General features: G+C 47.2%; 1 protein-coding gene across 2 annotated transcripts in view; it reads left to right on the top strand.

Moving 5' to 3' along the window:
* The window catches only part of CSMD2 (CUB and Sushi multiple domains 2), a 660274-nt gene that overhangs the window by 625156 nt on the left and 21610 nt on the right, over nt 1–13508 (top strand). For both annotated transcript variants that reach the window (XM_060081981.1, XM_060081974.1), the window contains exons 56-60: nt 2464–2637; nt 6725–6907; nt 10575–10751; nt 11956–12135; nt 12521–12694. In XM_060081981.1, coding sequence (XP_059937964.1) covers nt 2464–2637; nt 6725–6907; nt 10575–10751; nt 11956–12135; nt 12521–12694 — 888 coding nt within the window. The remainder of the gene's footprint in view (nt 1–2463; nt 2638–6724; nt 6908–10574; nt 10752–11955; nt 12136–12520; nt 12695–13508) is intronic.

Raw genomic sequence — 13508 nt, 5'->3', positions numbered from 1 at the left:
TGGCATAGTTCCAGTCTGAGTCTGAACGCCTGAGAACTAGGTAGAGCCAACGGTATAAATTCCAGTCCAAGTCTGAGTCCAAAGGCAGGAGCTCAAAGACAGGCAGAGAGAATTCTCTCTTACCCCACCCTTTTGTTCTATTCAGGCCTTCAAGAGATTGGATGAGGCCCACCCACACTGGGGAGGGCAATCTGCTTTATTCAGTCTAGTCTGCCAATTTGAATGTTAATCTCATTCAGAAACCCTCACAGATACATACAGAAGAATGTTGGACCAAATATCTGGGCATCCTGTGGCCTAGTCAAGTTGATACATAAAATGAACCATCCCAGCAGGGCTGGCTCATCTGCACCCAACGTGGTTCAGTTAGGACTGGAGGATCCAAAACAGATCCAAAATGACCCCATCTCCATGTTTGAGGACTTGCGGCTGGCTGTTCTCCACGTGGCCACTCTCTCCAGCAGGATGACATGGTCTTCTTTACTTGGAGGCTGGGTTCCTAGAGCAGAAGAGGAAGTTAAAGGATCTCTTAAGCCAGAGCTCAGAATCCCACGACATTCTGTTGATCAAAGCAAGTCCCAGGCCAACCCAGGTTCAAGGAGGGAGGAAATAAGAGACTCTACATCTGGGAGTGGGAAGAGTGGTAGGCCTGTGCCGGGATGGGGAGAGTTGTGGTGGCCATCTTCGCAGACAGCCAGCCCTTTGGCCACCAGAGTACCTATCCTTCCCAGTTGCATGCCAGACCCCAAGGTTTAGTCCAAATCACTATCATCTCTTCTTGAACTACTGCATCAGCCCCCTCTTTTCTTGCCCCGCCCTAGAATGTTCTCCACACAGTAGCCAGAATGATCTTGTTAAAATGTAAATCAGATCATATCACTCCAGTGGGGTCCCGTCATGCTTGTAATAAAGTCCAAATTCTATGCCATAATCTGGCTCCCAGTAACCTCTCCACCCACGTCTCCTTCAGTTCTTTCCTTCTTCGTTCTATTCCAGCAACCCTGGCTTTCTTGCTGTTTCGCGAACACTCCAGGCTCATTCTAGCCTCTGGGCTTTTCCACTCGATGTCCCTTCCCTCAGAATGCTCTTCCCCCAGATCTCACATGGCTGGCCTTTTCACATCACTCAGATCACTGCTCAAATGTTGCCTCAGAGAGATCTTCCCTGACCATCACCATCCTACTCAAAAACAGCTGCTCATCCCACCCTGAGCACCATTTTCCTGACGCAGCTTTATTTTCCTTCATAGCAACCCCTAGAATTACCTGTTTTCTTATTCATGGTCTCTCATCCTCACTAGAACATAACCTCCACAAGAGCATGGACTTTGTTCTCCCAAACACATATAACGGTGCCTCACACTCAATACGTATGTGTTGAGTAAATGAAAGAGCCTGGGATCAACCGTGGCAAGAACAACGCGAGGCAAACCCAGCGACGTCGACAGCACTGTCCTGCCCTGGCCCGTACACCTCAGCTCTGCACTCTAGCCCCATCACTGGTTTCCACAGTTACACTTTGGTGTCTCAGGAAAGGGAACTTGCAATAGAAGAGGACAAGTTGGAGACAACTGATATGGGCAGCTGTGAGATGCATTTGGAGAGGACTCTAACTGGCCCTCATTCTGGATCCTGTGGCCAATGCCGACAGTCTCAGGATGACAGATCACCCATTTGTCCTTTTTTTAATTAATTTTTTATTGGAGTATAGTTGATTTATGATGTTGTGTTTCAGGTGTACAGCAAAGTGAATCAGTTATACATATACATATATCTACTCTCTTCTAGACTCCATCCCACGTAGGACATTACAGAGCACCGAATAGAGTTCCCTGTGCTATACAGTAGGTTCTTATTAGTTATCGATTTTATATAGAGTACTGTGTATATATCAATCCCAGTCTCCTAGTTTATCCCCTCCTTTCCCCCTTGGTAGCCATAAGTTTGTTTTCTACATCTGTGACTCAATTTCTGTTTTGTAAATAGGTTCGTTGGTACCATTTTTTAAGATTCCACATATAAGCGGTATCATATGACATTTGTCTTTCTCTGTCTGACTTATATGTAGTTATACGTATACTATATGTACCACCTTTCTGCCAGAGACCTCTTGGTATGTCCTACGGCAGTGAAGAAATAGGGAGAGGTGAGCACAAGAGGAAAGAAAGAGAAGAAACGGATATTACTGTGTCCCTACTATGTGCTGAGCAGTTTCACATGTATTATCTCATTCAGCTCTTAAAACAACAGGTATCGCTCTGCAGTTCACAGATACAGAAACTGGACAGCGAGGTGGGTAGGCATTGTCTGCTGATGCTGAGTGGGTGTGCCAGCAGGAAGTTTGCTTCAGTAGATAACCCAGCTTCTCTTCTGCTCTTCTGTCGCCGTGAAAAGCCTAGCATGTGTCCCGTGATGATGATTCATCCTGGTGCAGAGTTGATGACATGTTTGCCCTTCCCCACAGTGGTGTCCTGTGGCCATCCGGGCTCCCCGCCCCATTCCCAGATGTCCGGGGACAACTATACTGCGGGGGCGGTCGTGCATTACAGCTGCACCAGCAAGCGGACTCTAGTGGGAAATGCCACCCGAATGTGTGGGCTGGATGGACACTGGACTGGCTCCCTCCCCCACTGCTCAGGTATGGGCTCTGGTGTGGGAGAAGGGGGTCCAAAGGAACACCTGGCTGGGAGGCGAGCGAGCTCCCGAGGGTGTGAGTGTGACAGATGGATGGGAGGGAAGCAGACCTTCTGAACCCTCATCGCATCCCTCCCAGGCAGAGAGCACGGCTATCAGAGGTCCCAACTGGACTTCAGCCCTTGGTGGTCTGAGCCCAGCTTCATGCCCTTAGTCAGCGCTGGCCAAGCCCATACAGCCAAGAGATTGCAAAACTAGTGAAGACGCAGTTTGTGAGGTCACCCTATGGCCAGAGTCCTGTCCAGACCTTATTACCATGAAGTCCCAGGAATAGTCCAAGCCTTCCTGTTGTTCAGCCCAGGTCCAAACCCCCTCCTGTGTTCTCTTCTTCCCTGTTTGGGACTCCTGGGCCTCAGCCTGCTTCCCTTTCTGTATCACCACCTCTCCCGTTTGTCCTGTGTCCTGACTGCCCAGTGAATACAGTTCTTCCCTTTAGCACTAACACACCAGCCCCCAGACGTTTCCTATGAATGAGTTTGTTTTCCTGTTAATCTCTGTGGGGACACAGAGAGATGTTATCAACACAGCACGTGCAGGGAACTGCCAAAGCTCCCGTGTCCATATTTCCAGATATTCATCTGTAATGTCATAAAAGAACAAAATATTTGAAATTGAATTGTCCCACCAATGAAGAAACCACTTAGCACCCCACAGCTTTCTTTTCTTTGGGGTGAGCCTGCCTGGCCCCAAGAAGGGATGCCACTTGGGATGTTGTCCACAAGAGGGCAGCTATTCATGTAGCTTGGCGTTCCTCAGGGGACCTACCATGGCACTGAAATTAACGCCTATGACTTCCCATGCCAGATGCCCTCTAGAGGTAAGGATCCTGACCTCCTCCTAATACAGAAGCCTTCTCCTCAAAGTGGGACTTCACCCACAAGATGTGCAGCTGCTCTTGCAGTTTGAAGTTCCCAGATGAGCCTGTCTTCCAAAATTTAGGGCACTGCCAGAATACCCACCAGATATTAGTTAGGGCTCCTGAGAAAGAAATTCCTGAAGCACTGGCCACTGTTTCAAAGGGTTGTGGGCTGCCCAGGACAATCCCAGACACATCACTCTGTTAACACCCAAGACTTTGGCCTCTCACCCTCATTAATCTCATTAATCACCCAGTTCATGAACTGGCAGGATTATTTATGAGCCACTGGGACTCCTTTAGCCTATTAGCTGGGCCCCAGACTCCTGTGTGTTTGGACTTGTATTGGAACTGTCTTGGAGGCTGGCATGGGGACGACAAGGATCATGTATATTGAGGCCTCCAGAGTTGTCCACAGAGCAAGTTCCAGGAGGAAGAAGTATTCCACAGAAGAAAGGCATGCATTTCGCATCCAAATGCCCATCCAAGCATGCATTTGCCCCAGTCTCTTTGGTGAACAGTCCCTTTTGCATAAAGTCCTCCCTCTAGACGTTTCTCTAGGACATAGGACTAATGGTGTTCTTAAGTTCTGTTTTATGTATTGGGGGCTCTTTGTTCTCCGTGGGAAAAGGAAGTACAAGGTAGGGGAGGAAGAAATCAGAAAGAAAGGCTTCAGCGTCTCCTACCCATTAGCATATGTAACCCAACTACACAGTGAGTCTCCTGGCCCAAAAGCACAGAATCCAAAGTCTTTTCTCCCAAACTGTAATTTTCCTTCTCTGAAGTCGTTTTTGCAAAGGCTGTGAAAGGACATACTGGAAATATTACAGAAACAATTCTTACAGATAACGAAGCTAGAAAACCTCTAAAACCTTTTCAACCCTGAGATCTCATAATTTTGTGACTACCTAAGTCCTGGTTCTGCGTGTGGATGAAGGGACTCTTCCTTGGCCACATCAAAGGTCAAGGGGAGACTAGAAACAAGCTGACACCTTGGGAACATGAAAAAGTAAGAAGCAGAAAGGAACCTTCAGAAGACATGGACCTCACTCATTAGGGGATATGTTGCATTAAGCTGTTTGATCCCCAATTCTGAATATTCTGAAGAATAGTTTGCAGTCTTACTTCTCCCGTGTCTTCCTCAAGGATGACAGACACTTAGGAGAACAGTGTCATGGGCAGAGCTTTCCTGGAGATCTCTGAGGACAGGAGTAGAAGGGATTCCATAAATACTAAGGCTGAGGAATGAATGAATCTTAAATACCTTAGATAAGAAAGTGAAGGTGGAAAATATAGGTGATTAGGAAGTAGCGCTAGATCTGTACTAGTGAGTGGGATATAATTCCACCAGTGATACAGATATCATCTTTTGCAACGTCACCTCCTGTCAGTCTTAAAAGATACACATTCAGGAGTTCCAGGGTCAGATTTTCAAACCTCATTCTGTACAGTCAGTGTACCCAGAGGGTGCATAACAGAAGTCATAAGTCCCTGGGCCATAAAGGACATGCAGAGATTTCTGGCATTTGAGACACACTTCAGGAAGTTCATTGCCTACCTCTGCAGTGTCATCATCTTGCTGATGTACCTCTTCAGTAAAGAGTCAACAGTTGCCACCTGCCCCCATGGTACAGTATTCTGTCCCAGACTTCCTTATATCATTGAACCAGAGGCCAAACACTGCAGTGAGGACAGTTCTGTCCAATAATGCCCAGGACCCAGGAGTCCACCCTCAGGCCTGTTGTGTAATAGTGCTGGCTTCAGCTGAGGCCAGCTAGCCAGTGAGGGAGAGAGAGCGACTCACCATCAGGGCTGCCTTCAAGGGGACCCTGTACTGCCTGTTGCATGAGCTACATTCTGGAAAACGTCAAAAGATAAGAAAACCTGGCCAAATGTGATAGGCTTTCTTTTTTCAAGTGTTTGAGTTGAAGGCTGAATGAATCCCCCTTCCATGGTAAGGAGCAGAATGGGGAACATGGGGTTATATAGTATTCTCATATTCTGAGACTAGACTGGAAAAGGAAATAATCCCAAAACTGAGAGGAAGATACATAAACAGTGGATGGTGGGGTACACATGGCTTAAGCCACTTGCAGTCAAGATGTTACTATCGATGCCTACACACGTGGATTCACGAGGAGATGCATTCCACATCAATGGGAAACTTTATCTTCTCATGGAGTTGCCATTTATTCCTTCATTTTCTTCCTCCTTCCTCAAGCTTACCATGGCCTAGGCTGATCCAGTGGTGTCTCCCGTGCATCTCCGTATTCTGAGATGCACTGGTGCCCGCAGGCACTGGGTCATGTAGCTTTGACTCCTGTTCTCCCCCTTCCCCCACCTCTTGGGTCCTTAAAATTCTCCTGGGTTGGATTTGCACAATAAGCCAGATAAATGCAGAAATACGGCAGGAGGCATGGGGCAAAGAAAGGATGAAATGAGGGATCTAAGATATCTAATCTAGAGCTCACCTGTATTGCACAATTTGTGAATAGGAAATCCTCAATTAAAGGCCCAGGATCAAGATTCAAGCTGGGCTGTTGAGCAGAAACTCTGCTAAAAAGTTGGAACTTCTTTCTCTCAGCAGTGGGAAGCCAGTAGAGATAATTCAGCAGGAAAGAACCAAAATCAGATGGTTGTGGTTGTTCGTTGCTAAGATTTAAGGATAAAGTGAAGATAGGCTAGAGGGAGAGTTTGAGAGGAAGGGACATTAGTTAGGAGGCTCTGGCAATGTAGTTCAGGAGAGAGACGTTGTGCATCTGAGCTAAGACAGTGGAACTGGGAATGGAGAGGGTACCAGATCAACAGACGGTGGAGAAGAGGTGAAAGGGAGAAGACCAGCCTGGACCACAGGCATCCCACGCTGGCAGAAGCCAAAGAACAAAAAGGCATGACTTCCTCCACAAAGCTTTCCCTCTGCCTTCTTTCTTCCCTTGCCTCGTGGTCCCCGGGAACCCACACATGACCTCAGCTCTCTGTGTCCTTTGACCACTGAGCACTAAGGCAGGAGCCTGTCCTGGTGACTCAGGCTAGACACACGGTCAGTTTCACTGCCCTCATTCTTAGGGCCCACTGCCCTTCCTTAGCATCAGCCCAGCATCTTTCTCTCTCCAAATTCTCCACTCCCTTTCCTGCCATGCTAAAAGCAATGGGGTTTTTTGGTTCTGGCCCATAGGAACCAGCATGGGAATCTGTGGTGACCCTGGCATCCCAGCCCATGGCATCCGTTTGGGAGATAGCTTTGCCCCGGGCAGCCTGATGCGCTTCAGCTGTGAAGCTGGCCACGTGCTCCGGGGATCGTCAGAGCGAACTTGTCAAGCCAACGGCTCGTGGAGTGGCACGCAACCTGAGTGTGGAGGTAATGTATGTGCCCATTCTGCTTCTCCCCTCTGCCGGCCCCAGGATCTTCCCCCGTTTTCCTACTCCCTAGCGCCTGCCCTCACATGCACAGATAAAATCCAGGGCCTCATTTGAACCCTTGGCATGGTGAATAGTGGGCATCAGCAGAGAGTTCATGTTCATCTCATTAGTAATCCAAAGGCAAACATATTCCCCACTTACCTAAGAAGGGAAGACACCAGGATAAACTAAGTTAAGCACATTTGTGCATTTATTTCCATACAGTTTCATTCAACAACTGTGTGCCAAATACTGTAGTATAGGCTAGAGACACAATGGTGATGGAGACAGACCCACCTTGCCCTCTTGGAGCTTACAGTTTAAGGGAAAACACCATGTTTAGATAGCATCCAAAGTGCCAAACGAAATACAGATCCAGCTTTTAAAAATCCTTTAAAAGTAATATAAGCTCTTAATGATGGTTCCTGAGGTATGCCCAGTAGGGAAAATATATTTCTCCACGCACTCCTAAATTTCTGGAAAAAAACCCAAAACTCTTTTTTAAAACCTCTCTCCCTAAAGTCCAACTTTTTGTACCTGATCCCCAAATTTCTCCCTCCCTCTCTCCCTCTCTCTCTCTCTCTCCCTCCCTCTCTCTCTCTGTCTCTCCTCCCCCCTCTCTAAAATACAACCTGCATAGCACTCTCCTAGTTAGGAAGCAGTTTAACAGTAAGAGGGAGATTGGCTGAGGTGTTGGAAGAGGAAGGACGCAATATGAAATCATCATCTAGCAAGGGAGGAGTGGGAATGGAATAGGGAAATGTATAATTGCCAGGCAGCACTGAGGGCTCATTAAGGTAAGAGCCATTAACATAACGTGACAGTAGTCAGCATCGGTCTGGGTTTTTGTTCAAACACATTTAGCTACATAGTTTCAGGCACAGGGTAGGTGAAGCATTAGGTGTAGAGTTGGGGTTTTATTAGGCAACTAAGACATTGAAAGAAAGTGGCAAGGAAGATGAGGGTATACACAAAGCAGTGATTATGATAAATCTTAGCATCTAAGCTGGGTAAGGAGGGGACGGGCTTATGAGTGGAGTAAGAGGCTGTGTAAAGGTGGTAGGATCCGTGGATTATAGGTCCCAATCACCAGAGAACGAATTCCAGAGGGAGCGAGCTAAAGAAATAAAAGGCAGTGGTTAGAGAATGGGCTGCATGAAACTGAGATTGTGGCATAGTCCTGAAGAGCAAGGGGAGATGCTCTGGCCCATGATCAGGGGACATCAGTGATAGAAATGGAGTCAGTGCCTCCGCCCACTTGTCTCTCCAAAGTCCTGCCTTTCTGGGGGTGCAAAGTTAGTTTTTATAGGATTTCCTAGGCATAGTAAGAGAGGTCTGTGGTACTGAGAGAGTGTTTTGGCAGGGGGAGACTTTAGTATATTCTCAAATATCCACTGTGACCCAGGTTCCCTTTCTTGCCACTCAGGTCCCAGGATGGAGTCAGCCATCAATGTCAGGAGTGTTCAGGGAACAGAAAGTGGGCAGCTGAGAGTTTGGACCTGGAAGCAAATATTTGTTGAGTGAGTGTATGTGTAACATGTACACAGCTCTTTGTGACTTCCCTTGACAAGCTCCCACTTATCTTTTAAGGCTCTACTCAAATTCTTATCTCCAGCCCCAATAAACTGCTCGCTTTTTAGTGCTTTTTTTCCTTCAAGTATAGCACTTATTACATCATATTTTAATTCATCTGTTTATAGGTAGGTTCTTAAGATAGACTGGGCTCCTCAAGGGCAGGGGACATGGCTTGGTCACCACTGCATATCCAGCACCTAGGCAGCACAAATACTTGTTGAGTGGATGGATGATAGGGCCTGTCTGTAGTGCTCATTACATAGGAATCATTTTGTAGATCTGACTCGGAGACTATGTAAATGTTGTACATACTTACAAAATAAAATTAAATGAAAGATTAGAAACAAGTACTCTCCGAATATCAAATCAAAATGGAAACAAATGAACTTAACTATGTATCAAGTTGGTGATTTAATAACCCAGAGAATTATTTCAATTGACTTGGAAAAATGAAATCTGACTATGGTACATATATCCTAAGGACAAAGAACTACAATGAAATCTTAAACTGTTTTTTGCAATCATATTGCTAGTAATAAAACTGGTATTACTATTCTGAAACTATTATGTATATAATACCATAATATATATGGATAACACAAGTTAAAATTATTTATTGTCATTAAGAACCAAGATTTTCAACATAAAAGGGGTATCACATAAAAATCAGAAATTTAAGGAAAAACTCAATTCTAAACTTGGCTTGGTAATATCAGCATAAAGTCATAATGTATTTTCAATTTGAAAAGTTATTTTCCCAGTCTAAAAGTCTAGAATCAATGACCAGCTCAGTAGCAATGAGTACCCTTAATGCCCAGATTGTGGTTTTTAAATCCATTGCCCATTCAAATGAACCAGAGCTCTTTAGAGAAATGGCTGATTCCAGGACTGGGGCAGGATATATGCAAGATGAACATGGAGAATCTTGTCATTACAACAAGGAATCTAACAAACACAAGTGGGTCATGTCAAAGGAACTCAGGAGCCAACTTGAAGGGGCTCCCACTAGTCAAAGATGGGATAATTTGAGCGTTAATAAGAATAAAAGTGACAACAGATGGAAACATAGCAAATAAATTCAAATCTGTGAATTCAAATATTGTCCTTTGGAGCTTGCTAGGGAACCAACTCATTGTTCTCACGTCTGATTTAAAAAAAAAAAAGAAATCAAGCATTAATCCAGCCGTCCTATATGAACTCTATTTCTGGGTAAGCAAATATTTGATGATGGACAAGTTCTTAAACACCAGCTAAAGCAGAAAGAATTATAGAATTAGAATATCACCATTTCTATCCCCTAATGAAATAACGAATCTGGTCAACAATATTTAATTTCTGGTAAAACCATTAAGTGACAACTAATAGGAACTTTATAATGCCAGATGAGGCAGGCAGACCCGACCCACTGGTCAGCCTCAACATCACTAACAAGGAAACAACCAGACATTCTGTGCCTCCTGATGTGATAAGAAAAACACAAAACCTTTGAAAAGTACCTTTGCCAAAAAGTAGAACTTGACTACAGTAACTACAGGGGACAGAGGAAGATGCTGAACAATGCCTCATTGGTGCAGTTAGTAAAATCCAGAAAGTGGGAGATTCTACCGGATAAATGCCCTGATTCGTGTAACAGATAAATTGTAGGAGAGGGTAATCCAGTAATCTCTGGATTCAGAGTCTTAGAGACATGCCAACCAAATGTCATGTGTGGACTTTATTTGGATCGTGATTCAAACAAATCAACTGTAAAAAAGAGAGAGACAGAAACACTAAGCACCGATTGGATATTTGGTGATATTAAGGAATTGTTTAAAATGTTAGGTGTGATAATAAAACAGATACAGTCTTTAATTTTTAGAAATCATAAAAAATCCCTACAGGTCTCTCCTCCCCTTCTAAGGGGGAGATGATCCGACATGAAAGCATCCCAAGAGGCATTTCAATCCACAGGGTCCTTACATAGCACGAGGTCTTCACTCTGGGCAGGGCCCAGCCCCCCAAAGGATGTCTGCTCTTGTTCTGATGAATAATGTGTCCTTTCGGCTTCCTAGTGATCTCTTGTGGGAACCCTGGGACTCCAAGCAATGCCCGAGTCATGTTCAGCGATGGCCTGGTTTTCTCCAGCTCCATCGTCTATGAGTGTCGGGAAGGCTACTACGCCACAGGCCTGCTCAGCCGGCACTGCTCGGTCAATGGCACCTGGACAGGCAGCGACCCGGAGTGCATAGGTGAGAACCTCTGGGCTCCATGGCAAATGGTGGCCAAGGCAATCAGGCTTCTCCGTGCCAAAGAAGAGGTTGTCTGGAGGAGACTGGGAAGGCTGGCTGACATGGTGGGACTTGACCCTGAATGAGAATCATACAAATAGCCTCCACTTACTGGGCACATAGTATGTGACAGCCACTGAGATAAGTGCTTTGTTTCACATGCATCACATCTTTTGATTCTCACCACAACCCCATGAAGTAGATACTATTAGCTCTACTTTATGTATGAGACAACTGAAGCTCAAAGAGGTTGAGAATATATAATTATTTGCTATCTCTCAGACTCTAGCCAGTTCCTTGGGCTTTCTTTTTCTCTTTTAGGGAAAACCCCCAGTGCTCAGCCTGATTCTCTTTCCACCTTAAAGCTGCTGCCATCTACCATCTTTGTTAGTTCCTTCTCTCCCTTGGACCCATCCCCACCCCAGCCTGGCTCCCCTTTCTTGCTTCTCTTAAGGGCAGCTCCAGACCCTTTTCCTTGAAAAGCAAATCACTGTGGGGCCCAGACGGAAGGAAGTGATAAGATAAGGGAATCTGACAACATTCTCCCTTTCAAAATCCTAGCTGTGATTTCAGGCTGCATTTGAAATTCCCTGTCAAGTTCACTTTTGTTCTGAGGCCAGAGCTCACCAAACCTCACCCTCACTTGATACCGTAACATCAGTATGACCACTGCATCAGTCACAAGACCCTGCTCCTAGGCCACTGGACCCACAGAGGTCTCCTGGGCAGAAGAGCAGGCAGTAAGATGCCCTTTCCAGCGACAAATTGTCTTATGTGGTCCGTCAACACATCTTAAGCTCTTCAACCTGGAAACGTCCCTCTCCTTGGACCCCAGCCTCATTTATGAAGCGAGCCCTCTGGATACTTACTCTTAGAGGTGTGGGCTTTAAATGAAAAAGATGGGTTTCCCAGCCCAAGTTGCTGGGGTGTGTAAGGATGGTGCAGGCAAGGATGGGGGATGTAGGACAGCCTTTGCAAGCAGACTTGGCTGCGGGGACTTAGAATGGATGGTGCCCAACTAGGAACCGGGGAGGGGACAGGACATCCCTACCCTGACAGCTTTCCTTCCCAGACACGTGCAGGGAGTGATAGGGATGGCGTTGGGGTGCTGGGGAGAGGGGGGGTCTGTGCTCAGAGTGAGCAATGCTCTATCTCCTCATCCCAGTCATAAACTGTGGCGACCCTGGGATTCCAGCCAATGGCCTCCGGCTGGGCAGTGACTTCAGGTACAACAAAACTGTGACCTACCAGTGCATCCCTGGCTACATGATGGAGTCACATAGGGTGTCCGTGCTGAGCTGCACCAAGGACCGGACGTGGAACGGCACCAAGCCAGTCTGCAAAGGTGTGTCTGGGGACTTCAGATGTGGACACGGGGACAAAGAAGGTACAAAAGTCTTGAACATCTAGAAGGGAGGGTGTGATGAGGCACAGCCCTAACATCTTATCGGGGGGTGTGCAAGGTGAGGAGTGGTCCCTGAACATCTGCAGCGAGGGAGTGGGAAGGTCCTGGGCCTTGAACATTGAGGGCAGGGCCGTGCAGAGAGGAGTGGGTTGTCGTAAGGTGCAAAAAGCCCAAGCTCCCAAAGGAAGAGGGGGCGTTCCTGCTTCCTGCCGCTTAGCCCAGACTCCCGGCGGGCACAGGGAGCCAGTGACATCCGTGCCGGCGGCCACGAGGGCCTGGTTTCCCCTGGCAGCCCCAGCACTCAACCTGCTTTGGTCTCCCCCAGCTATCATGTGCAAACCGCCTCAGCTCGTCCCCAACGGGAAAGTGGTGGGGTCCGACTTCATGTGGGGCTCAAGCGTGACGTATGCCTGCCTGGAGGGGTACCAGCTCTCCCTGCCTGCGGTGCTCACCTGCGAGGGAAACGGGTCCTGGACCGGAGACCTGCCTCAGTGTTTCCGTAAGTCGCTCATGGGGGCCTCCGAGGCGTCCCATCTGCTGGCTCCATCCTCTTCCCTCCTCTGCTGGTCTGCTTCTAGAGCTCTGCTGCTAGGAGGCCTAGAATGGAGGTCCCCGGCCCAAAATCAGGGAGGAGCTTTGTCAAAGACACTATTAAAGAGCTTCCCTGGTGGCGCAGTGGTTGAGAGTCCGCCTGCCGATGCAGGGGAAAACAGGTTCGTGCCCCGGTCCGGGAGGATCCCACATGCCGCGGAGCGGCTAGGCCCGTGAGCCATGGCCGCTGAGCCTGAGCGTCCGGAGCCTGTGCTCCGCAACGGGAGATGCCACAGCAGTGAGAGGCCCGCGTACCGAAAAGAAAAAAAAAAAAAAAAAGACACTATTAAAGAAGAAAGGGATTTTAAAGGAAGGATATGAGACTATCTTAATTGAGCCCTGGCTCCTCTCACTGTGTGGAGTCACAGTGGAAGGAAATTAAGCCAGAGATAAGGGAGGTGTTTCTTAACCTGAAAGGTCATTAACTGGATGCACTAGAGCCCAAAGCTGGGCAGGCAAGCGGGGCAGTGCTAGAAACATGCCTGTCTTCAAGGAAAATACCCTGCACAGAAGAGACGCTGGGGCCCTTGTGATTTTCTGGTGAGAGAGTTATTTCTGATCTACCTGGCCCGATTGTGTCTCAAAGAGCCTCAAGTCCATACCAGGGCTCATTTCTTACCGAGTCCCCCAGAGAAGCAGGTTCCGGGTCACTTATTCTTTCTTGCCTTACCCCATAATCTGGCTCTGGAACTTGGACAAACAGTAGGACCTGTTTTTCCTTT

This window comes from Mesoplodon densirostris, chromosome 2 (assembly GCF_025265405.1).
Source record: "Mesoplodon densirostris isolate mMesDen1 chromosome 2, mMesDen1 primary haplotype, whole genome shotgun sequence".
NCBI lineage: Eukaryota > Metazoa > Chordata > Mammalia > Artiodactyla > Ziphiidae > Mesoplodon > Mesoplodon densirostris.
The sequence above is the reverse complement of the archived record's forward strand: the minus strand, read 5'-3'. Positions and strand labels throughout refer to the sequence as shown.